The sequence below is a fragment of the Camelina sativa genome, chromosome 8 (genome assembly GCF_000633955.1).
Source record: "Camelina sativa cultivar DH55 chromosome 8, Cs, whole genome shotgun sequence".
In the NCBI taxonomy this organism is placed as follows: domain Eukaryota; kingdom Viridiplantae; phylum Streptophyta; class Magnoliopsida; order Brassicales; family Brassicaceae; genus Camelina; species Camelina sativa.
This window is the reverse complement of record NC_025692.1, coordinates 2,530,983-2,556,978: the sequence shown is the minus strand read 5'-3', so window position 1 is coordinate 2,556,978 and position 25,996 is coordinate 2,530,983. Positions and strand designations below refer to the sequence as shown.

The 25,996-nt window shown below is 35.6% G+C and overlaps 7 protein-coding genes across 7 annotated transcripts in view; 3 read left to right on the top strand and 4 right to left on the bottom strand.

Moving 5' to 3' along the window:
- Positions 1–2,782, top strand: part of LOC104709139 (alpha-mannosidase 2) — a 6,656-nt gene extending 3,874 nt beyond the window's left edge. The window contains exon 5 of the mRNA XM_010425797.2: positions 4–2,782. Within this exon, the coding sequence (XP_010424099.1) occupies positions 4–2,433 (2,430 nt within the window). The 3' untranslated portion in view covers positions 2,434–2,782. The remainder of the gene's footprint in view (positions 1–3) is intronic.
- LOC104705767 (protein NRT1/ PTR FAMILY 5.8) lies at positions 6,396–9,224 on the top strand. Its single transcript, XM_010421838.2, has 3 exons — positions 6,396–6,764; positions 7,644–8,161; positions 8,295–9,224. The coding sequence occupies exons 1-3, from the start codon at positions 6,492–6,494 to the stop codon at positions 9,154–9,156; spliced, it is 1,653 nt and encodes a 550-aa protein (XP_010420140.1). The 5' UTR covers positions 6,396–6,491; the 3' UTR covers positions 9,157–9,224.
- LOC104705766 (senescence-associated carboxylesterase 101-like) lies at positions 10,343–12,678 on the bottom strand. The gene is made up of 3 exons (XM_010421837.2): positions 12,530–12,678; positions 11,969–12,305; positions 10,343–11,695 (listed from the first exon to the last, which is right to left on the bottom strand). Exons 1-3 carry the CDS (start codon positions 12,544–12,546, stop codon positions 10,475–10,477), a joined length of 1,575 nt encoding a protein of 524 aa, XP_010420139.1. The 5' UTR covers positions 12,547–12,678; the 3' UTR covers positions 10,343–10,474.
- On the top strand, positions 14,750–15,646 carry LOC104709138 (glutathione S-transferase T3-like). Its single transcript, XM_010425796.1, has one exon. The coding sequence runs from the start codon at positions 14,750–14,752 to the stop codon at positions 15,644–15,646; it is 897 nt and encodes a 298-aa protein (XP_010424098.1).
- On the bottom strand, positions 17,304–19,193 carry LOC104709137 (gibberellin-regulated protein 14-like). The gene is made up of 5 exons (XM_019228429.1): positions 19,079–19,193; positions 18,892–18,924; positions 18,641–18,795; positions 17,780–18,177; positions 17,304–17,681 (listed from the first exon to the last, which is right to left on the bottom strand). The coding sequence occupies exons 1-5, from the start codon at positions 19,127–19,129 to the stop codon at positions 17,497–17,499; spliced, it is 822 nt and encodes a 273-aa protein (XP_019083974.1). The 5' UTR covers positions 19,130–19,193; the 3' UTR covers positions 17,304–17,496.
- LOC104709136 (F-box/kelch-repeat protein At1g51550-like) lies at positions 20,259–20,804 on the bottom strand. Its single transcript, XM_010425794.1, has one exon. It carries the CDS (start codon positions 20,802–20,804, stop codon positions 20,259–20,261), a length of 546 nt encoding a protein of 181 aa, XP_010424096.1.
- LOC104705764 lies at positions 22,012–24,335 on the bottom strand. The gene is made up of 4 exons (XM_010421836.1): positions 23,925–24,335; positions 23,586–23,639; positions 23,219–23,278; positions 22,012–22,292 (listed from the first exon to the last, which is right to left on the bottom strand). Exons 1-4 carry the CDS (start codon positions 24,219–24,221, stop codon positions 22,161–22,163), a joined length of 543 nt encoding a protein of 180 aa, XP_010420138.1. The 5' UTR covers positions 24,222–24,335; the 3' UTR covers positions 22,012–22,160.

Below are 25,996 nucleotides of genomic sequence, written 5' to 3'. Positions count from 1 at the left end.
GGATTCAAGTATGAACTTTGTCCATGGGGAAAACACCCAGTGGAGACTACACAAGAAAATGTGCAGGAGAGGGCATTAAAGCTTCTGGATCAATACAGGAAAAAATCTTCTCTCTATCGAACAAATACCCTTCTAATACCTCTTGGAGATGATTTTAGGTACATCAGTATTGATGAAGCCGAAGCTCAGTTTCGTAACTACCAGCTGTTGTTTGATCACATCAACTCTAATCCTAGTCTAAATGCAGAGGCAAAGTTTGGTACTTTAGAAGATTATTTCAGAACAGTCAGAGAAGAAGCTGACAGAGTAAATTACTCTCTTCCTGGTGAGGTTGGCTCTGGTCAGGTTGTTGGTTTCCCTTCTCTGTCAGGTGACTTCTTTACATATGCAGATAGGCAACAAGACTATTGGAGTGGTTATTATGTTTCAAGGCCTTTCTTCAAAGCTGTTGATCGTGTGCTCGAGCATACACTTCGTGGAGCTGAGATCATGATGTCGTTTCTGTTAGGTTATTGCCATCGAATTCAGTGTGAGAAATTCCCAACTAGCTTTGCGTATAAGCTAACTGCTGCAAGAAGAAATCTAGCTCTTTTCCAGCACCACGATGGGGTAACTGGAACTGCTAAGGATTACGTGGTACAAGATTATGGCACCCGGATGCATACTTCATTGCAAGACCTTCAGATCTTTATGTCTAAGGCAATAGAAGTTCTTCTTGGGATCCGTCACGAAAAAGACAAATCTGATCAGTCCCCATCATTCTTCGAGGCAGAGCAAGTGAGATCGAAGTATGATGCTCGGCCGGTTCACAAGCCAATTGCTGCGCGGGAAGGGAATTCACACACTGTTATACTCTTCAATCCATCGGAACAGACGAGAGAGGAGGTAGTGACTGTTGTTGTTAACCGCGCTGAAATCTCGGTTCTGGACTCAAACTGGACTTGTGTCCCTAGCCAAATTTCTCCTGAAGTGCAACATGACAATACCAAACTATTCACAGGCAGACATCGCCTTTACTGGAAAGCTTCCATCCCAGCTCTTGGTCTGAGAACGTATTACATAGCTAATGGGAATGTTGAATGTGAGAAAGCTACACAGTCTAAACTTAAATACGCTTCTGAGTTTGACCCGTTTCCTTGTCCTCCTCCATATTCCTGCTCCAAACTGGACAGCGACGTTACTGAGATCCGAAATGAACATCAGACTCTTGTGTTCGATGTGAAGAATGGATTACTGCGGAAGATAGTCCATAGAAACGGATCAGAGACTGTTGTGGGAGAAGAGATAGGTATGTACTCGAGTCCAGAAAGTGGAGCGTACTTGTTCAAACCAAATGGTGAAGCTCAGCCAATTGTTCAACCCGGTGGACATATAGTCATCTCTGAGGGTCTGCTGGTTCAAGAAGTCTTCTCTTACCCTAAAACCAGATATGAGAAATCACCCCTCTCGCACAAGACTCGTCTTTACACTGGAGGTAATACGCTGCAGGATCTAGTGGTTGAGATAGAATATCATGTTGAGCTCCTAGGTAAGGATTTTAATGACCAGGAATTGATTGTCCGGTACAAGACTGATGTTGACAACAAGAAGGTCTTCTATTCAGATCTCAATGGTTTCCAAATGAGCAGGAGAGAAACTTATGATAAGATCCCTCTTCAAGGAAACTACTACCCGATGCCATCTCTTGCATTTATCCAAGGATCAAACGGTCAGAGATTCTCTGTGCACTCTCGCCAATCTCTCGGTGTTGCAAGCCTCAGAGAGGGTTGGTTGGAGATTATGCTGGACAGAAGGTTGGTTCGTGATGATGGACGTGGTCTCGGACAAGGCGTGATGGATAACCGTGCAATGACCGTGGTTTTTCACCTTCTTGCTGAATCCAACATTTCTCAGTCAGACCATTCTTCCAACCCTAACCCGAGGAACCCTTCTCTGCTCTCTCACCTCGTAGGTGCTCACTTGAACTATCCCATAAACACATTCATTGCCAAGAAACCGCAAGACATATCTGTGCGAGGTCCGCAATACGGTTCCTTTGCTCCTTTAGCCAAACCATTACCGTGTGACCTCCACATAGTGAATTTCAAGGTTCCACGTCCATCCAAATACTCTCAGCAATCGGAAGAAGACAAGCCAAGGTTCGCTCTTATCCTCAACAGACGAGCTTGGGACTCAGCTTATTGCCATAAAGGAAGAAGAGAAAACTGCACAAGCGTGGCTAATGAACCGGTGAACTTCTCCGACATGTTCAAAGATCTTGCAGCTACAAAGGTAAAACCAACTTCACTGAATCTCTTGCAAGAAGACATGGAGATACTAGGGTACGACGATCAAGAGCCACCCCGAGATGGTTCATCGCCAAGGAAAGGACGTGTCTCGATCTCTCCCATGGAAATACGAGCTTACAAGCTTGAGCTACGACCTCACAAGTGAAAAACACACACACATCTTACAGCTGATCGTTGACTATTGGCTGGTACGGCCTCACAAGATCGTTGACTAAGAGGCTGAAAGCTCAGAAATCGGCTTCTTGTTCAAAAAAGCTTTGCCGGGAACGTTAACTGTCAAAAGAGAGTAGACGCAGGAGCCTCTGTGTGTTCATGTAAAACTACTTAGCTCCTTTTTTGTTTTTGTTTTGAGACACAAGCGATATTATTAATTAGTTTTTACGATTTTGACTGGGATTAATATGTTGTGTGTATATGTATAAACCATAGTATTATACACATTTGGATTGTTCCATTTTTTGCTCATTGAAAACTCTCAGCTGTCTCTTCTTGTATTTCCTTATTTATAATTTATCTCTCGCCTTCAAATTTACTTGCGAAGCTTAACTACGTTCTTACAACAAAGCCGAAAGAAAAAAGCTTAAGAACTTTTTGAACTAATTTTTTAAATATAATTGGATTGGATTTTTGGGCATGAAAAAGCTTATCTCATTTACACTTGATTTACGTAAGCTACGAGTTTATAATAGTCACACAAAAAATATCAAATATCTTTCTTTATATAAAAGGAATCAAAAAGAAGAAAAGGGTTATAACTAATCGTTATGGTGACGAAACTAATGGTCGTATATGGAATTATAGCCAAGTAGGAAAATCATGAGCCATTAGTCTCAATTCACTTGCTCTACGACTCAAATTTTAAATCAATAATAAATCTTCCATTTCAATTTAAAACTAGTATTTCTTTAAAGTATCTATCTATGATGATAATGTAGCAGACAACAAAAAAAAAAAAACTATATATTAGATCTCCTTTGTTCCTTTTTATTAGATGTTTTAGATATTTTCATTTGTTTTATTATTTTACAAGTTTATATATACTAATTTATGTTAATTTTGTGTTCGATGACTATTTGTACTATGTAGTTTTTTTTCATTAGTTATTAGATACTTAGATTGCATCAAATAATATACTTTATGTAAAAATAATAAAATATTAAATTATTTTTAAATTTTCTATTTTAACTGAAAAAATATGATAATTAATTAGAGGGAATAGAAAACTATATATATTCATTTTGTTATATAACTTATATTTTTAACTCAAAAATAAATAAAAAGAGTCATCTCTAAATACTTTGTCGTTTTTAATCGTAAAAGAAAAAACGATTGTGATTGTTCGTTTGTCTTTGTACTTCCAACATCCATTTCTCATCTTTCTTTTTACGTATATACGGACCGAAGCTTGTGTCATCGGCGTGCCGTCACCTATCTATTACTAATCTTGATTAGTTTGTAAAATCGTTGATAAAATATTATTATATTTATATGCAAAATTTAGGCGTCAAATGTTCAAGGCCACAGATTTAAAAAAAGCAAAAAAGCAGCAATAAGAAAGATTATTAATGGATCAAATGGAATCGTTACAAATAGTTAATTGACTAATTCCTAACTTCTTCTTGAAATAAGATAAGTATCATTAGTAGGAAAAAAAACACTTAAGGTTAAATTATATGTAAATTAAAGCATATTTTTATACATTGCGTTTGAACTAGACACAAATACCATATTTTAAAGTAAATCAGTGTTATTGTTGTTTAAAAGATGATTGCTTTTGTGAAACAAAGAAATATCTAATCAGTGAGATAGTTGACCAATGCGAGACCACGTAATGGTTTCATTCTAGTGTTTTTTTTCTTTGTTACGAAAAGAAGATTAATTCATAACCACAAAAAAACCACAATTAAACTACAACTCGATTTTTTTAGTATTGTTTGGTTTTAATTTCTCTATAACTTTGGTGCTACAAAACTACCTGGTATCATCAAAGTAACCAAAATCAGACCCGGCCCACAGGGAAGTAAGTGAAGCCAAAGATTTGGGCCCAAAATTTTAAAAGCCTCTTTCATTTAAAAATCTGTTAAAGAAAAAGCATTTTTTTTAAAGATATGTATAAAATTTTTTTTATTTACATGTAAAAGATTTTTTTTCATTTGTAAAATTTGTAAAAAGCCTTAAAATATCAAGTGGTGGCTTTTATAGAAAACCTATAACTTTTGACTTTTGCCATAGGTGAAAAAGACACATTTTTTAAATTTTGCCTTAAAATATCAAGTGGTGGCTTTTATAGAAAACCTATAACTTTTGACTTTTGTCATAGGTGAAAAAGACACATTTTTTAAATTTTGCGTAGGACCGGCACTGACCAAGACACAACACACCTGCACCACACACACACAAACTCCTTAAGTCTATAGAACACGAGTGATCACCAAACTTCTTTTTCCTTAAGCTTTCAAGAAATAGATAATTTTTATACATAATCATGAGCGATCATCAAGATTTGATGTTACAGATCAAAGAACGTTTTCTAGAGTGACAATTCTGCTAACTATTAATAATGCAAACTTTTTATATGAGAAAATTATTTAAAACAATTAACAAAGACAAAGGAAAAAAAAAGTGGAAAAAACGGAAGTGTTACGCACGTAAGCCAACAATTTTAAGTTGGTGCAAGTCGATATATTGCCACTCAGGCACTCACTGCACCTTTCTCCAAAGCCAAAATCTAAAGTGAACTTTAATATATGTACCTACATATCTTCCCTTTTGTTTTAGTTTTAGTTTTTTTTTCTTACTTGTATTACACTTAGTTTAAGATATTAATTTCCATTCTGTTTTGAATGAAAAAGACTCATAGAAATATGAATTCCTAACATACATCTGGATCCGAAAAAAATCAATAGAAAAATAAAAAATTGGTATTGATCGATCTCTTTCCCGAAACAAACGAAAATCCTCAAAGAAACAGGATGATTACAGATTTTGCCAATTCTCACTCCAATTATTTGAATATGCCACTTTCCTCTAAATATTTAGATTTAATTGCCATTTTTTGTCACTTTAAAAACTATACATTTGTGATTTCTTTATATAAAATTACATACTTAATTAACAAAAACTAAAACCTAGAAAAAAATGGAATAGAAAAAAAATCTCATATTGTGTAAAATTGTGTTTTTAGATATAAAAAATAGCCTTTCAAAAACAATCTGTTATTACCTCATGAAGAAACACACAGCTTGTTAGTTATTTGTTTTACATTTTTTGGTTAATGATTTTATTGTGAATTTTTTTGGATGACATGAACACTCTTGGAGGAATGATAATTTCATAATGTTGAAAAAAACAAATTCCTAACGAGAACTTGTTAGTCTCCCATGCATAGATATTGGAATTCTTAACGTAACACATATATAAACAAATAATGTGATTTTATTTTCCAATATTTAAACAATTCTAAGTATAGTATTTTCTAAAAGAAGATCGAGGAATACATTAGATGGAAAATCAAAATGCCTATATATTGCCAATAGTATTCTATTATTTTCACGTAACTATACAAACTTCTTTTTTTGCAATATGCTTGTCCCAATCTCTTTTCAAGTAAAGGAGTAGAAGACAAATTCCTAAAAAGAGAGAAACAAAGTATCTGTTATTAGTTTCTACATGCATGGTATCATTTAAAATGTCGTTATTAATATTGAATATATCTCATCAAAAATAAAGTCTAGATATAAAGTAGTTGAGGGATTAATATCCATTTAACAAACAAGATTTATATAGAAGAAACGTAAATAGAACGAATTCTAAGAAAAAATATATATACTCTTAAAAAGGTCGTTTGATTTGTTGTTGTGGAAAAAAAAGAAAAAAGAAAATGTAGTTTGTTATCAAGGAACTTAAGTATAATAAGTAACATTTTTTTTGTCTTCAAGTAATATAATTCTATTTTAGATCAAATACTAAAAATGTATTCATTTGTATACGTAGAGAGGCGTGTGCAGTACCCACTACCCACCCAAATATGTGTAATTGTGTACATTAAAAGAACTTCTCAAATAAAAACCAGATTTTGTGGTCTAAAAGCTTTATAAATATAGCTCCTCACACAAAGCATAACCTTACTTCTTCTTCTTTCTCTCTCTTTCTCTCCCTTAACACGCACACACACAAACACAAGCTTATTACATACTCTCTTTGATGGCTGGAGGAGAGAAAAGGAAAGGACTTAGCAAATCTTGTGCCCTTCTCATAGTGATTGCTGGGATAGAGAGGTATGCATTCAAAGGAGTTGCATCAAACTTAGTGACATATCTAACTGATGTGGTGAAGATGAGCAATTCAAGAGCAGCGACAACTGTTAACACTTGGAGTGGCTTCACTTTCATGTTGCCTCTCTTTTCTGCCCCTTTCGCAGATTCTTGTTGGGACAGATTCTTCACCATCCTCGCTTCTTCTTCTCTCTACTTTGTGGTAATAATCCCTATATGCCAACGCTTTATCGGAAACCAACATTAAAAATGTTCATATACGATCTCTAATCAAATGGTCCATTTCCTTGCATGTCTCTAACATCTTCTCCTCTTATTTTCTCTATTCCCGTATATTTATCGGTTAAAAAAAATTGTTTACCCTTGTTTTTAGGAATTTCCTTTTTGGATAAAATATTGTAGAGTAATTCGAAGCAAATCAACCCAAGTTTTCAACGAGTCTTTCTGACTCATGTCCTAGAATTAGAGTTTGAAAGTTATTTTTCTCGAACTTGTTTGTTTATGTTGTGCTAATTTTTCATGTGACCGGACCCTCTTCTTTGTGCACTTTTATGAGGTCTATTTGCTTGAAAAATGGAACCTTTAGGACATAATCAAAAACGTTTCTTGAGGTGGTTCGGTACTAAGCATGTGAACATTTCGGTGGAATTACTTAATAAAAAAATGAAAACCAGCTTTCTCGCCGACTGTTTTCTAAACTTCCCTTTTAGAGTATGAGACGTTAATGGAATGGAGCACATATATGGTTGGTAAAGTTTGGTTCCATAATATGATACTGGGGATCTTATCAGAAATAGCTAAGCCTAGTGTATAATCAACTACAATAATGGAACTCGAATCATTCCTCACTAATCTTTAATCATTTATTCTCCATTAGTAAATCTTATACTATTTGCATATTTATTAAATAATGTAGGGAAAAATCATTACTGTAATCTGTAACCGATTTTTGTTATTTTGATTGTATTTACTATTTAGTATTATCATATAAAGATGGCATCTACAGAATGATTTTAAATTCATATTTTTGTTACTTACGCAAGTTACTAATTTTGGGCTTTTTGTTGGGTATTAAAAACAGGGCCTAGTAGGGCTGACATTTACGGCATATGCTAAGTCACGTTCCACTAGTAAAACCGTTTCTCTCTACTTCCTCTACACTTCACTTAGCCTCGTCGCTCTTGGCCTTGGCGTCTTAAATCCATCTCTTCAAGCCTTTGGTGCTGACCAGCTCGACCATGACCTTGACCACGAGCCATCCTCAGAGGACAAAGAAGTCAAATCGAACCGCAAGACTCAGTTTTTCCAATGGTGGTACTTTGGTGTCTGCGCCGGTAGTCTTCTAGGAGTCACCGTCATGGCTTACATCCAAGATACGTTTGGTTGGGTTCTCGGTTTTGCAATCCCAACCGGTTACATGTTGTTGTTGATCTTCTTGTTCTTGTGTGGCTGCGGGATTTATGTCTATGCTGATCCAGCAGGTCAAGACCTCAAAGCTAAACCGTTTCAAAGGATATTACACATTGTCAGAGAAAAAGTGTGGGGCAAAAATAAAATCACTCTTGTAAACAACCACGACTTGAATGCCATGGAGCTCGAGTAAGTCATCTCATATATATATATATATATATATATATATATATATATATATAATTACATTCAATGATGTGCACAATACGATTTTTGTAAGATGAATACCTCTAAGTTTATTGTTCTTGTTTTCTATATATAGGCTGCAAGATCAGAAGCCTTTATGTAACTGTAGCAACACTGAAGCTAACACTGCTACTACCAAGAGCTCACATGATGAAAAAAGCTGCAAAAACGGTTTCTCAGGGCTTGGAACCGCAAAGCTATTGCTTCGGCTTTTACCTATATGGACGATGCTTCTAATGTTTGCGGTCATATTCCAACAACCCGCCACCTTTTTCACAAAGCAAGGTATGACTATGAAGAGAAACATAGGACCAAACTTCAAAATCCCACCCGCAACACTACAAAGCACAATCACTTTATCCATAATCCTTCTTATGCCCTTATACGACAAAGTCTTGATACCGATCGCCAAGAAACTAACGAAGAACGAAAAGGGCATTTCTGTTATGGAAAGAATGGGGATTGGTATGTTTCTATCCATCATTGCCATTGTTATCGCGGCGTTAGTCGAAAGAAAAAGACTTAGGATAAGCAAAATGATGAAGACTTCGCCGGATCCGGATCCTATGAGCATATTGTGGCTCCTACCTCAATACATTCTATTGGGAATCTCGGACATTTTCACAGTTGTTGGAATGCAAGAGTTCTTCTACAGCGAGGTTCCCGTTAGCATGAGGACAATGGGATTTGCTTTGTACACGAGCGTTTTCGGCGTGGGGAGCTTTGTGAGTGCTGCGTTGATTTCGGTTATCGAGAGTTACACGAGCTCAAGAGGTGGAAAACATAACTGGTTTGCAGATGATATGTCGGAAGCTCGACTTGATAACTATTATTGGCTTTTGGCTTTCACTAGTGCTATTAGCTTCTTGATGTATATTATTATTTGCAAGCATTTTAAGAGTAGAAGTGATGATGATCAATGTGATGAACACTGTTAATAAACTAAAGAAACAGCTCTTTTCCAAAACTAGTTTACGATCGAATAAATAACACCATTATACTTAAACGAAGTAAAAGAAAAATCAATGTTTAGGAGTACAAGAGTGTTGTTAGCTCTGTTTTAATACTCTGTTTTGCTTTGAAAAGACAATTGTATTATTCAACTACTAAACCCAAACGCATAAAAGCCTATTTAAGTAAAAGGCTGGCCTAATACAAATTTGACCCATCTCTTCCAACAAGTAAATTGTAAAACTTTAGGGTTGTAAGACGACAATAATAATTAATAAAACAAATTAGGGTTTCATAAACAAAGAGCCACCAGGAGTGAAGGACAAATATGGAGAAAGATCAACGACACACTACAGTGATCAACTGATCATGACATCTCTGACACAGTTTCTCCTGACTTGCTGTTCGAGATCCTCTTGAGATTGCCTGCGAAGTCCGTGACAAGATGCGTTAGCGTTGTCATCCGCAGTCTAAGATTTCATAAGATCGTTCTCGTTACGTTCTTCGAAGCAGAAACAACAACGTCTTCTCTTAGCTTTCAGTGGAGTAGATAAAGAGAAAGGACACGAGAATTGGGTTTTCATCTTCTCATTGGACACGACACTCGACCTAGTTGCGTCCATATAGTTTGTTAAGTTTTGTCTACGGTGAAGAACAAATCATTGTAACCCTACCTTTAGTCAAATCGAGAAGAAGGGTTCTCAAAAGGTTCTTTGGATACGATCCTGTTGATGGTCAACATAAAGTATTTTGCGTGACCGAATCAATGTTTGATACCGGTACGCGAGTTGCAGCTAGTTATCAACATCAAATGCTTACACTGGAATCATCTCATCAAAATTCGTGGAGAAAAATGGAGTGTAGCATTCCTCACCGACCTCATTCTGAAGGTCTTTGTACCAATGTGGTTTTGTATTATTATGCGCACATGGGCAATAATTGTATGGAACCTAGCTTAGTGAGATTTGACGTGAGATCTGAAAGTTTTGATTTTCTCACTCAACTACCTGTGGAGGTTCGAAACTGTCTTAAATCTTCAAACTTGATCAGCTACAAAGGGAACGTAGCCTTAGCCACTCGAACGTCGTTCTATTCATTTAATCTGTGGGTCTTGGAGGATTTCAAGAAACAGCAATGGCTCCAGGTACATTTATCTGCTATTCTCGTTGTAAATGAACGAACAATAACAATTACTACTATATTCTCGTTGTAGAAGGACTAGCAGATAAATGTGAATGAACGAACAATAACAATTAGTCAAATAAGAATAAACCTGAATTGTAAATAAATTACTAACTAATTCCATTATTGTGGCTGACCATAACTCTCATACTTCCATGTGTTCATAAACTCGGTGAAGTGTGAAGGTGGAGAATTAACGCCTTTGATCACTTTGTACTCTCTCCACCACTTCATGAAACTGCTGTCCTCCAAGAAAATCTCCGGCGAAACCTCACGTTTCTCGATCATCCCCCACACGTATGCCTCAAACCTCTCGAGTTTTCCGGTTAATACCGCTCTCTCCTCACTTGGCATCCCCACTTGTGTCTCTAGCTGATTGGTAACAATCAACGATTCCTCAACTTCAGCCCAAAAGCAAGAATCAAACGTTAAAAGATCACTCAAATCTCTCTTTTTGCACCTAACCGTTTTAATATCTTCCGCCTCGAACCATTTCTCGAGCATAACATTATGGCGTGACCTTCCTAAGGTTCGGTAGTCTTTACGACCGTCGAGGTAATATTCAGCAATGTCGAGCGGTTCGATCATTCGTCTGTAGTTGTTCCCCGCAAAGAGACACCGTGTCTTGAGAATAGATTTTTCACTCTGAGGCTTCTTCTCAACTTCTTCAACCATTGATATCCAGAACTCATTTAACTCTTTCTTCCTCTTCTCAAGATCTATATCAACAGATGAAACCACTCTAGCCTTGTACCGATCGTAGTAACCAATCTTGTTCATCTTGCTCATCTTTTTGTACCACTCTATATGCATCAGTGATATCTTCATGTCGTTTAGTTTCTTCAGCTGATCAAAACGCAGCTTCTTCCTAATTCCACGTTCCTCCATTCGATCGACAACATCATCGATCATCAGTCTCGAATCCGTCATTAAGGACTGGTCCAGACGCTCTAGGATTCCACCGTAGTCTCTCCAGTCTACTCGACCATCCGTGTTATCACCAACCAGCAACTCCAAGACCGACTCAGGGTCCTCGAAGCAAATACATTCGGAATCAAAACAGATCAAGAAAGTTCCAAAAGGCTTGAACAAATCGGCCTGGATGGCCTGAGTTTGTGCAGCTTCAGCCACATGAAGGAAACATGCATTCCTCAGGGAATTCTCAAGAATCTGCTGAAGAGAAGCGTCTCCGATTAGAGGCGAGCCGAACGTGATGCATAAAGGGCGTTTTAGCTTTGGATCGATCGTTTCAAGAAGCCACAACGTAAAGAGAGATGCCACAGATCCTCCTAAAGCAGCTCCAGTGATGATCACCGGTTTCTCAAGCTTGAGCAACCCCAGCAACTGCACAACACATATACTATAACTTTTTCGAGATTTTGTTTTCTCATGGATGTCTGAAAAACTCATGGTAATTTCTATAAATGTCTATGCACAACCTATATTAAGAAATTGCAAGACATATATGTTTATGGAAACACAACTAACTTTCAAGATTCTTAATTTGTCTAAACCTTTTTCATAAAGTTGTTAGAAACCCAAAACAATACTAAACAAATTCTGAAGAGAGAGAGTGTCACAAAAACTATATATTGAGTGGAAGTAAAAAGAAGTTACCTTAGATTTGAGTTCAGGGAGATTTTGATAAAAGGCAGAGGCAAAGAGCTCAAAGGAAGGTGTGTGAACAGAGAAGGAGGAGATCTTCTCGGAGCAGAGGAAATGAAACGGGTTGTTTTCATGTTCTGAGCCAGAAAGACGTGTAAGACCATTGCTGTTTCTGCGAATCGGTGGCGCCCCAAAGACTACAAATGTGGTTTTGGCGTCAGGGTAAATCTTGACACCTAGACCTGAATCTTGATTCGAATTGGTTGATTCATGAATATGGGAGATCTTACTCCATGAGCTTTGTAAGAGACCGGACCTCAACACAAGCTTCCCAAGCTCGAAACCCTTTCTATAACCAGGAAAGCTTTTTTTAGTCAATGTCCAAAAAAGGAAAAAAAAAACAAGATTTTCAAGAAAACTGTTGAGCTGTGCAAAGAGAGCTGAGAAGAAGAAAAAAACAAAAGAGCAAACAGAGAAAAAAAAAATGTAAAGGACAACAAAAAAACAAAGAAAATGATTTAGGACAAGAAGTTGAGCAAAGGAAAGATGAAAAGAGTAATCGTTAGTACTTACAATGAAGAAGAATTCATAGCATGAGCTGGAACAGATCTGTGGAGAAGCCAAAAGACTTGTTTGGACGAGTTATATCGATCTATTCGAATTTTTTTTGTATACAAATAACTGTCTAGTATTTGATTTAACTAATTTATATTCTGAAAATGAGACAAATATATAAATGTCAGAAAATGAGAGAGTCCATCTACTTATTTTGACAATATACTTATTATTTTCATGATAATTATATAAAAAATGTATTTTTAAAAAGTCAAATCAAACAGTAAACGATTCCTCTTTGTTTCTTTGCCACGAAGACATGTAAAAGCGAAGACCAGTTCAGCATATGATTCCGATATTTTTTAGTTGAAAACAAGTGTGAATACTAAACACAGTTGCATTTCCTCTTTCTTTCTTTTTTTTGACTTTGATGCTAAGGCCATATTTATCGAGATAACAGATGAGATAATCTTAGGCCTTTTAAAAATGAGATTAAATAAATAGTGGACTTTAGATCAGGCTTTTTGATCTTATTCTAGATCAGTTTTTGGGTCTGATCTTGTGAGACGTATCTCACTCGGATGGGAAAGAATTTTTTTCCCTTCGTTTCATTTTCATTTTCTTCATTCGCGAAATCTAGGTTTTTCTTCTTCTTCTCTCCCAAAAACCGAAACGGCGAAACGCCGACAGATTTGTGTACTCATCACCATCGTCCCCGATTCCGGTGTGTTCCGGCCATTAAAACACCAATTTAACCGATCTTTTCGTCTCCTCGTCTCCTTGTCTCCTCGTGTCCACCGATCTCGTTGTCTCCACTGTCTCCTCTGTCTCGCCAAGTCAACCGATCTCTTTGTCTCCTCGTCTTCTCTGTCTCCTCTGTCTCCTCCGGCTTTATAGACAAGGTAAGCTCCAGCGATTTAAACCTAATCTCATCTCTGAATTAGGTTTCGATTTTGGGGAAAAATTGATTTGTGTGTTATAAACCTAATCGAAACACTCATTCATGTAGTTGCTTATCATTTTATAGGGTTTCGATAGGCTTAAATAAAATCGAAACACTCATTCATGTTATAGGGTTTCGATTTTATGTGTTATACACCTAATCTCATTTCGTGTGTTGTATTGAAAATCAACCTTAATAGATTTGTATGAGTGAATTCTAATCGTTTTTGTCCTCTAATTGAATTCAACTTTACACCCATAAACATTAATCGATTTTGGTTTGTTTTTGGTTTGTTTATGAGGCATGTAGGTGAGGTTAAGGAGGGCAAATTAAATCGGACCACCATCAACAACATTCCTTACTCGCAAGTGAAAGGTAAGTCAAATGGTTTGTTTGTGTCTGAGTTTAATGATTTGTGTTGAATTATGAATCGGATGTGTCCAAATTACTTGATTTAACTTCAAAAACTGATAGGATATTGGTAACGAAACTGAACTTTAGTTGTGTAGTAACTGATTATTAAGAGATTTTAAGTGATTGTAGTTGCCTTTAAAGTGTTGGTTGCTTGGTTATTGTGATGGTGATTGCGATGGTCTATGTTAGTTGTTTAGTTGTGATAGTGTAGACTTTAGTTGTGTAGTAACTGATTATTAAGAGATTTTAAGTAATTATAGTTGCCTTTAAAGTGTTGGTTGCTTGGTTATTGTGATGGTGATTGCGATGGTCTATGTTAGTTGTTTAGTTGTGATAGTGTAGACTTTAGTTGTGTAGTAACTGATTATTAAGAGATTTTAAGTGATTGTAGTTGCCTTTAAAGTGTTGGTTGCTTGGTTATTGTGATGGTGATTGCGATGGTCTATGTTAGTTGTTTAGTTGTGATAGTGTAGACTTTAGTTGTGTAGTAACTGATTATTAAGAGATTTTAAGTGATTGTAGTTGCCTTTAAAGTGTTGGTTGCTTGGTTATTGTGATGGTGATTGCGATGGTCTATGTTAGTTGTTTAGTTGTGATAGTGTAGACTATAGTTGTAAAATGAGTTCAATGCTTTAACGAAACCAAACTTTTTTTGGTTTTTATTATTTAAAACACTAAATCTCCTTTATTTACTTCTGATTTGACTGAAGTAGGTAATGGTTATTTAGAATTAAAATTCTCTAACGACACAAAACTTTGAATTAAATGATCTTCTTAACTTCTCTATATTATCCAATCTCATTTCCTTCTTTCTTACCAATCTCTAAGAACTTTCCAATAATCTCTCTTCCTCACCTTCTTCCGTTTTAATTCTGCTTGCTATGGAATCAAATAATACTCCTAACAGTCAGTCTCAATCCTACTTTAGTCTTCTAAACTTCCCATACGACAGCTTTGCTCCCAATGTAAACATTGATTCCTCTCAAATCCCTTCTTTTAGTTCACAAACTAGTTCACAGTCGAGTCAACCTCCTAGTCAAACAGAAGAGACAACAAAACAGCATAGGGAGAGAAGGATATGGTCCGCACAAGATGACTTAGTCCTAATAAGCGCCTGGTTAAACACATCGAAGGATGCAATTGTTGGGAATGATCAACCGTATGGGTCCTTTTGGAAGCGCATTGGTGAATATTATGCAACAAGTGATCATGTCCTTGGTGGTGGTGAACCAAGGCTCCCTGATCATTGTAGACAACGATGGCAAAAAATCAGCAGGGAAGTTAGTAAGTTCTGTGGAGCATACGCAGAGGCAAAGGGTGAGAAATCTAGTGGCATGAATGATGTGGATATTCTGCAGAATGCTCACCAACTATACACTAAGCTGTACAAGAAGAAGTTTGGTTTGGAGTATGCTTGGAATGTGCTTCGTTATGAACAGAAATGGATTAATTTAGAGCCTATGAACCCCACTCCAAAGACAACCAGCTCTAACAAAAGAAAAGCCGATGATGCTGCACCATCTTCAGGGTCTGTTGTGGGTGAGCACGAGAGCAAGCCTGCTGGAATAAAGACAATGAAAAAATCAAGGAACAAAAGTAAAGAGAAGGCTGCACCATCGACAGAGTTTAGTCACATGTGGGATATCAAAAAGAAGGATTTAGAGGGCATGAAAGAACTTCAAAAGATGTCCATTCTTGACACTCTCATTGCCAAGAAAGAAACGCTAGATGAAGATGAAAAAGCTCTAAAGAAGAAGCTAATGGCTGAACTGTTTTAGCTCTAGTTTATGTTTGTTTTAAACCTAGTTTATGTTGTTTTAAGTATGTTTGTCTTATGTTTGTCTTATGTTTGTCTTATGTTTGTTCTAAGTATGTTTGTCTTTTGTTTTAACTCTAGTATATGGTTTTAATGAATCGGCTTGTGTTCTAAGTATGTTTATGTTTCACAAGTTTTTGTAATGACTCGTCTTATGTTTAATTAATCGATGTGTTTTCGTTTGCTTCCGAATGGTGAACCCGTGATCGGATTATTGTTTAGGCTTGGTATTTGGTTTTTTGTTTAGGCTTGGTATTTGGATTTTTGTTTAGGCTTGATATTTTGATTTCTAGTTTTAAAGTCACATGTATTTCTTATCTTTGTTTGGATTTTAGTTACAAAGACAGAGTCACAAGAATTTTATTTAGTTTGTCCGATTGTTCACATGCACCAAGTTAACACTCACATGCACCAAGTTCACAAGAAATAAGTTCACAAGAATTTGTCTCTTCTCTCTTTTGTTCACCTTCTCTCTTTTACTCATCTTATTGAAAATCAAACCATTTTCTTTCTCTAACCAAAGACATTTTCTTTCTCAACCCTGTTATGACAATATGATTGTCGAAGATGAACGAGATTCATACACACTCTATGACGAACAAGAATTCCAACAAGAAGATGGAACTGGAACTACTCCGGATCTTACCTTTTCAGTAACTATGTCTTCAAATCTTGAGGGTTTAGGTGATGGCCATACAATAATTCGTGATAAACAAGCACATCGCAAATTAAAGGAGGATTTGATTGAGAATATTTGGAATAAATTTGGACATTAATCTATGTATTAATTAAATAAAATGTTTGTCTTGTTTAATTAATTAAGTAATATGTTTGTTTGTTTTTTTAAAAATAAAAATTTGGTATTGTATTTTGAATTTTAGTTTAAGTTTTTTGAGTTTGCAATTAAAATGTTATTTTCTAAATTATTATAATTGTAATATGTTTAAGAATATTATATTATTAAATCTTAAGATCTTACACATGTTCTCCTAATAACTAACTTTTTAACAAAAGTTCTTAACTACTGATCTTACTTTATTTTTACAATATTTATATTTTAAGAACACCCTAAATTGATCTCCCTAAGTAAGTAACATTAGAACGATAGAAGAAGTAAAAACCTCATTAACGATTTGTTTCGTGTCGGCTCACAGGTTAACGTAGAATATATAGTAAAATAATAAAATACTCATAAGTTTCCTTTATTTTAAACCAATTTTAGTCATTACCAAAATAGTACCAAAGTAACTTTTAGAAACATCCCCTGAATAGGTCTTCTTGCTCGTAAAGGCAATAATTTTCAAACAATCCCCGAACATGTGCATGACAGGCTCGAAATAAGGCCCAAATAAGATCTGCAACTAGCTAGAACTTGACCCAATCCATAAAGCTTCTCAGTTCTCATCTCCTCCAAGGCTCCAACCAAATTTAATCTTGTAGTTTCATATTCCCGATACAAGAATTTTTCTAGTCCGAAGGCTATTTTTGTTTTCCGCTGGCTCAAGTTGTATTAATATATCTTTCCATATTATAATATCAGATGAAAGAAAAACAAGAATATAATAATATGATTTTCAAACTTTATTTTTTTCTATTTTTTAAATTCAATACAAAACAAATTCAGAAAATCTTTAATTCAAAGGAGAAAGGTTTTTTCTTGATATATATATTCTACATTCCGTAAACAAACATCGAACTCAACATTACTAAAACAAAAATAAACACATTACAAACTTATAGTAATAAAAACCTCATAGATTTAATTATTGCCTGTCACATTGACGACCATATCGCGTCATGTATTAAAAACCTTCAAGGACATTTGGGTTTGCCGCCATGTGTCTTCATATTGGCGTAACAAGATCCACACTTCTCTTTATTACCGTACGTACCAGGGGGCACGCAGTTGCAGCGGTTGCAGCACGTGACGCACGCTCTCATACATACGTTCTTCCTCGAGTGTTGCCCACACCTTGTCCCACATAAAGGCACGCAATCTAGACCGTCCAATATTAGTTCAGCGATACATCTATAATCTAATCAACGGGCGATATATATCATTACAATACTTTTAATATATAAACAAATGATTTACCTATACGAGTTCTTACGGGAGGTGGTGTTGGAGGTTTGACCGGTGGTGTCGGTGGTTTAACTGGTGGTGCCGTGGGTGGTTTAACCGGTGGCGTTGGTGGTTTGTACGTAGGTGGTTGGACCGGTGGGGTTGTTGTGGGAGGTTTAACCGTTGGCGTTGGGGGTTTGTACGTTGGTGGTTGGACCGGCGGTGGTTTAACCGGTGACGTCGTGGGTGGTTTAACCGGTGAAGTTGGCGGTTTGTACGTAGGAGGTTGGACCGACGGTGGTTTAACTGGTGGCGTTGGGGGTTTGTACGTGGGTGGTTGTACCGGCGGTGGTTTAACTGGTGGCGTTGGGGGTTTGTACGTAGGTGGTACAACCGGCGGTGATTTGATCGGAGGAGTTAGAACCGGAGATTTCGTTGGTGTAACCGGAGTGGTTGGAGGTTTGACCGGGGTTTTTGTAGTTGGTGGTTTTATAGGAGTAGTCGGCAGTGTAGGTGGTTTGAACGATGGCGTCGGAGGTTTGATAGCCGGGATTGGCGATGGAGGAGTTGGCGTTGGTAAAGAAACCTACAAAATTACAAACATATATATAACAAAATTAACTTCATTCACGATGGTTAATTAAAAGTTTAGTTAAACCGATAAATAAAAACGTAGTTATACCTTGGATTCCTCATTCGAAGCAGCAAAAACAACCTGCTCGGTGATTAATCAAAATACTTAATTAGTTGCAATGTCAAAAAAAAAACGTAATACACATACTACTACTTAGTATTTCGTAGTCTTTAACACTAGATAGAATTGAAAAGAGTAATATACACTTTATGTTCAAAAGTAAAGAGTAACTTACATTGGTAAAGACANGAACCGGAGATTTCGTTGGTGTAACCGGAGTGGTTGGAGGTTTGACCGGGGTTTTTGTAGTTGGTGGTTTTATAGGAGTAGTCGGCAGTGTAGGTGGTTTGAACGATGGCGTCGGAGGTTTGATAGCCGGGATTGGCGATGGAGGAGTTGGCGTTGGTAAAGAAACCTACAAAATTACAAACATATATATACCAAAATTAACTTCATTCACGATGGTTAATTAAAAGTTTAGTTAAACCGATAAATAAAAACGTAGTTATACCTTGGATTCCTCATTCGAAGCAGCAAAAACAACCTGCTCGGTGATTAATCAAAATACTTAATTAGTTGCAATGTCAAAAAAAAAACGTAATACACATACTACTACTTAGTATTTCGTAGTCTTTAACACTAGATAGAATTGAAAAGAGTAATATACACTTTATGTTCAAAAGTAAAGAGTAACTTACATTGGTAAAGACATGGAGAAAGATAAAGACCCAAAGAAGTGAGAGAGCCATTTTTGTGGGAGATGAGAAAAGTGGTGAAGTCACACTATGAAGACCAATGGCCTTTTCTGCTATATATAGAAGTTCCTTATTTCTTAAATTTATACTATTACAATTTATCAGTATTATCCATAATAGATATTTATTTAAATGCGTGGTAAGTATTAGGTTCAGAGCAGTTATTATATATGCATGCCAGCTTTGGACCTTCACTATTACAGCAGTACATCATAATTTCTCAGAGCTCGAGGAACAAAAATATCAGATTCCCAAAAGGGATTACTATAGATAATACATGAAAATCGCCGCTTTATTCGTACATCATCAACTTGGAATACTTTATCAGTAAAATAATTAAATTTTAACTCTATGGACTTTTTGGTGATATGTTTGAGGGGAAAACGGTCAAAATCAATCCGGATTATTTGTGAAACGTTTTTACATACTTAAATTATGGTATCATGCAATTATCAATCTGAACAAACTAAAATTTCAAATTTCCTACCTAAATTTTATTAAATTAGCCGATTTCAATATGTCCGTAAACGGTATTACGTCGTTTTGGTAGCTTAAATAAAATCAAAAAAGGTTGCTACTACCAGGATTCGAACCCACGTTAACCTAGCCCATCGTTTGTATAACGTAACCACTCGGATAGAGTGATTTCCTTGGGATTGATTAACAACGATGTCATATATTGGCTTCCGTAAATCTTCTTTTTCTAATGCAAACAAATAGAATAATTCAAGATAATTTAAATATTAATTCAAATAAAAATGAAAGGGAATCATATATTTATTTTGAATGATGTAGAAAGATTACCTTATTTTTGAAATCTTATCTAAAATTAATTTTGAAATTTTTGGTAACTAATATTAAAGTTAATGCATTAAATGCTAATTTTTTTTTAAATAATTTTTTTGTCAAAAGTTGCTGCAAAACTACTAGTATAGATGGATGAGGAAAAATCCAGATCTAGGTTTTACTAAAATTCGTGGAACTCAAAAATACAAAACAAAAATTCAATTTGTTTGCATTAGAAAAAGAAGATTTACGGAAGCCAATATATGACATCGTTGTTAATCAATCCCAAGGAAATCACTCTATCCGAGTGGTTATGTTGTACAAACGATGGGCTAAGTTAACGTGGGGTCGAATCCTGGTAGTAACAAGACCTACTTTTTGGTCTGTATGAGATTCGATCAAGCTTTCTCCACACAGAAGATCCGTTTAAACTAACTCCTTGTGGTTGTAAACCTGAAGAAGGAATGGTTTTAACATCCAACACCCAGAAATCATCTTTCCTATGCCTATAAGAATCTTCACCCCCGTAAATCAAGATCCGACCTCCCAATACAAGAGTCGCTGAGTGACCAACCCGAGGCAATGATGCATATTCAGGGACATCCCGGAAATCGTAGAAGATCTGTATCCATTTTTCTTCACACAGTTCTTGAATATCCAAGATCCAAACATCATCAAGCACATCATATCCTAATCCTCTGCCTCCAAACAGAACCACTTGGTTTTCTCTAATGCAAGTCAAAGTATGTCCTGAGCGCGGTGGCGGTGATTGTCGAGACTCCACCATGTGCCATGTCCCAGATGTGAAATCTTCAGAAAGTTCTAGAATCCATGCATCTCCAAGCCTGACTCCGTTCAGCCCGATTCCACCATGTACAACCATCTTCGTCTCTGCAATACAACAGGCGGAATGAGCACCACGACGTCGTTTCGATGTTCAAATGCCATGTGGTCGTTTTATTGGCACTCACTCAGCACCGTTAAATGACCAAGTAACACCGTTTACAGACATGTTGAAATCGGCTAATTTAATAAAGTTTAGATAGGAAATTTGAAATTTTAGTTTATTCAGATTGATAATTGCATGATACTATAGTTTGGGTATGAAAAAGTGTTTCACAAATAATTTAAATTGATTTTGGCCGTTTTCCCTATGTTTGAGTAAATACCTCGAGAAACTAGTGGATGACATATTGACATTAATAATCTTAACTTATTAAAAATAAACTACTAACTATATATAGCATTCGATTTGCCTGCCCATAAGGCTGTGTCCCTTATATATATTTCATATAAAAAGATGCCCTCACTTCATTTCGATTATTGCACCAGTAAGAAAGGATTTGTCGTTTATGGAGCTTTGCTTTGATAAAACAACATGGCCTACGAAATTACCATACTGTGGTCTGTAATATCTTACAAAAAAAAAATGTGTCATCAAATGAGAGATGGACAATAGCACATGAGTTCTTTAAATCGTGGCGGTGATTATTACTACTTTATTATTTAGTTCTGATATTTCGAAAAAGAAGTCAACAGTGTTCATTAAAGTGAAGAAATCGATAACGAGTTCAGAGTTTATCATTACAGATGTCGTAAGTACACACACTTTCCTCTTTTTTTGTTAACATAGATTAAAAAAATTTATGAAGAATGAAATGTTTGCTTCTACTTGATTTTCAACTTTATTGGATAGAATGAAACTGATTCCGCCACAGCATAATTTCATTTATAAAAAAAAAACAGAGGGTTTGTTTTTTTTTAAGTAAAGATTTGTGTAACAACTAGTAGAGGAGAGATACAAGCACAACAATGCATGAGCTGTGATTCACCATATACTTTTCCCATCACCATCTCCACAATGTCGGCATCGTACATGCATACATATACATTGTGACTTTGATCAAAAAAAAAAAAAAAAAAAAACATATACATTGTGACAATCATATACAGAACATTATTATACACACACACAAATCTAAAAATGCATTGTACAAAGCATAGAGAACCCAAAAGTCTGTCTATAAAAATCCCCAACCTCCATGCTGTGTGGAGAACCCATATGACCCATTAAATTTAGAGATTTCTCATTTTTCAACAAAGAAAACATTTCATTTCCACTTTTTGTTTTTGTAATTTACCACATTGTTTTCTTGCAAGGTACAAATGAAAGAAAGCAACCCTAAAAATTGAACATAGTGTGTCACTTTAATCACAAAATGGAGAGGATAAAGATGGTTTAATTAGACAGAACCTCATCTTCATCTTCAAAGCTCAAATTCAAAGTCTGTAACTTAAAGCCAGCTCCTTGTATTGTCTCCACCAAGCTTGACGCCACTCCTGTTGCTTGCACCGTCGTTTGCTTTGAAAGCTTCACACAAACATTGAACATAACATTAGCCAGATTCAATCCTCTGGTTCAAACATCAAACAGAGAGTTGTTGTTGCTATGAGTTTCATTTAGCTGTAACAAATCCAGCTTTTGTTCTGTCTGCAGTTAACCACCAAAATATAAAACAAAAATGACAATACTTGACCAGTCCAGTCCGTCTAAGGCAGTGCCGGCCATAATATCTCTAATCACACATTCAACATCTGTCTTCATCAACATATATCATATGCACATATATGTGTGTGCGTAGGCAACTAGGCATATAAAGACAATGCTGGGATGTAAACATACCTCAACGACAGCAACACCTTCAGAAACTTGGACCTTCAAATTGGAAACTCCATCAATATCCTGAAAGAACAGAACAAGACTGGCTGTCGCTTAGTTTGCTTTTACTCACTGTTTTTTGAAAGCTAAAAAGGTACTTGTTAAGGAAGATCTAAAGCGTGTTAAGAGTAAAGCGGACACTGAAACTTAAGAGTTTAACAAAAACTAGAGAGAATGGATTGAATCTAAACAAGAAANTGCACAGTCGTTTGCTTTGAAAGCTTCACACACACACACACACACACATTCAACATAACATTAGTCAGATTCAATCCTCTGGTTCAAACATCAAACAGAGAGTTGTTGTTGCTATGAGTTTCATTTAGCTGTAACAGAACTGTCTCTATAAAGGGCCTTAACAAAATCTAGCTTTTGTTCTGTCTGCAGTTAACCACCAAAATGTAAAACAAAAATGACATACTTGACCAGTCCAGTCCTTCTAAGGCTGTGCCGGCCATAATACATCTAACCACACAATTCAACATCTGTCTTCATCTATATATATCATATGCACATATATGTGTATGTGTGCGTGTAGGCAACTAGGCATATAAAGACAATGCTGGATGTAAACATACCTCAACGACGGCAACACCTTCAGAAACTTGGACCTTCAAATTGGAAACTCCATCAATATCCTGAAAGAAACAGAACAAGACTGGCTATCGCTTAGTTTGCTTTTTACTCACTGTTTTTCGAAAGCTAAAAAGGTACCTGTTAAGGAAGATCTAAAGCGTGTTAAGAGTAAAAGTGGACACTGAAACTTAAGAGTTTAACAAAAACTAGAGAGAATGGATTGAATCTAAACAAGAAACCAATTAAGAAGGGTTTTATAATCAACCAAACTGAAAGGAAACAACTGAACTCCAACAAAGTTTCTCTTGTCAAACTCTACACAGATATGCTAGTTCAAGGGGAGATCTCAAAGCAAAGCCAAAGGATTACCTGTAAGGCCCTTGTCACATTAGGAATAGCTGCTTCGTTCAAAGTTCCATCAGCCTACAAAATCAAGCAAAAAAAAGAAAAAAAAACAACAATAATCAGAGTAAATTTGAGGCCACAAATGAAATTGCAACAGAGTAAGGCTACTAGAATCTTTAAGTCAGTTCCAATACCATTTGGCAATGCTCATTTCTAAGACGTGACATAACCATGAATCAATCCAACTATATAGCCTATTGTATCTAATACCAATACGTAAATGGAGAATGAGGATGGTACTCACACACAAAGTCAACAGGCCAATTAATCCAAAAAGAGAGAGAAAGAGAGAGAGTGATGCACCTGAAAAAACATGGTGAGCATGTCTGAAGGAGAGACAGGCACAGAGACAGTCTCTTGCGGTTGCTCCTCTGCGACTGCGACACCTTCTCCTCCTTCTCCAACCGAAGAAATCTTCATTAACCCAAGGCGATTCTGTTTCATAAACCCAGCAAAACTGCGAATTCGACTAACACCGACGACGGGTCTGGTCCGAAAGCTGAGTTTTTTCGACAAAGGAAGAAGATGGGTCGAAGAAAGATTAGGGCTTTTGGTTCTGCAAAACAAGTGAAACGTAGAAGAAGCTGCAATTGACGCCATTTCTCCCAATATTGTTCACTTGATAAGAGGATTTGGTGAGTTTTTTGCTCTTTGGCCTTCTGTATTCTCTCACACTTATCCACTCGAAGCAAACACAGTAAAAGATTTTGTGCCATAAAAAAAAATGAGATTTTTACATAAAAACACATTTTTTAGACAAAATGACAAAATCCATAAATGTTATCACGAAAAATAGCAAATTCTTAAAAATAGTATAGTTTTAGCTAGTAATAATAACAATAACAACTAGTAGGAAGGATTTGAAATAATAATGTTCATAAAATAATAATTTTTAGAATCCATGTGTAGTCTCATTATTCATTAATAAAATATAAAAAACAACATTTTAGAATCCATGTGTATAGTCTCATTAATAATCATATAATTTCAAAAATACTCCTTTTTAACATTTTAAAAACAAATTATCTTGTTAGAATACCCTTTTTAGGATACATTTTTCAAAAATATCGTTTCTTTTTACATTTTCATTTTTAACTTCTTTTACACAATTATAATATGTTAAATTAATTTTTAGATTTCTTTTAGGTTTGGTTTCTCTATTTTACATTTAGGATATAGTTTTGAAAGAGTAGGATTTAGTATTTGGAGTTTAGAGTTTAGGATTTAATTATTTTATACATAGAAAAAGGGTATTTTTGAAAATGGACAATAGAAAAAATTATTTTTGAAAAGTAATATTGGAAAATAGATATTTTTGAAAATCTCCCATAATTATTTTGGTATTTTTATTTATTAGTATTTATAATTTTTACTATTGTTAATATGATATTTTCCATATTTAATTTCATTAAATTAAATATATTTTATATGTAATTTAATATATTTAGATATTGACAAAAAAACCCATGTAGCTAAGATAAAATACAAAATAAATATTGAAACCAAATTTTATATAAAATATTAAATTACCTTAAAAATAATAAAAATATTATATTAATGAAAAATTCAATTGTTTTTTCACCAATAGTCACACAATATAAAAAAAGAGATTCTCAAATTTTTCTACACTAACAATAATAAGTTATACATATGGTGAATAGGAATAGTCTCAACGGAAAGCAGTTTGATATATTAGTTGATAACATCGTTCAAAATATCATGTCATGGTTATCCAAATTCAAGAAGGCTTAATTTGTTTTTGCTCTTAGAGACTCTAACAATACTGCTCATTGTTTAGCTAAATTTAGTTGTAATTCAAATATTTTTTATTTAGTGTGTTTTTCACCTCTTCAAGTCAGTTATATAATGATTATTACCATTTATGGATCTAATTCATTTTTGCTGGAAAAAAAAAGGAATAGTTAATTTTCCCTTAGATTTTGTAATTGAACTATTCTAAACCGCTTGGTTCGTCCGAGGATTCAATGTCTTATTGTTGTTTCCCTTTTTTTTTCTCTTGTTTCAGCAGTTTTATTTCCTTTTTTTTTTACACGACAACTGACTGTATATATATTGGGGGAATTAGCGCTATGACACACAATCTTTTTAGGTCTCTCACAAAAACTAAACCCCTAGCGCAAGAAAGGAAATTGATCTCTCCGGTAACGTAATCAAATCAATGAAGGGAAGAAGTGGGATTCGGGGATTGGAATTGAAGAAGAGGAGGAAGAATGAGACGGAGGTGTGTGGGTTATGGTCGGTGCCAGATGATGTGTTTGTGGACTGCCTGACTCAGTTGTCGAGATTGGACCTCGTGGCCTTAGCGACGGTCTCCAAGAGGCACCGGGGTGTCGGAGTGGCCCATGGACTCAGGA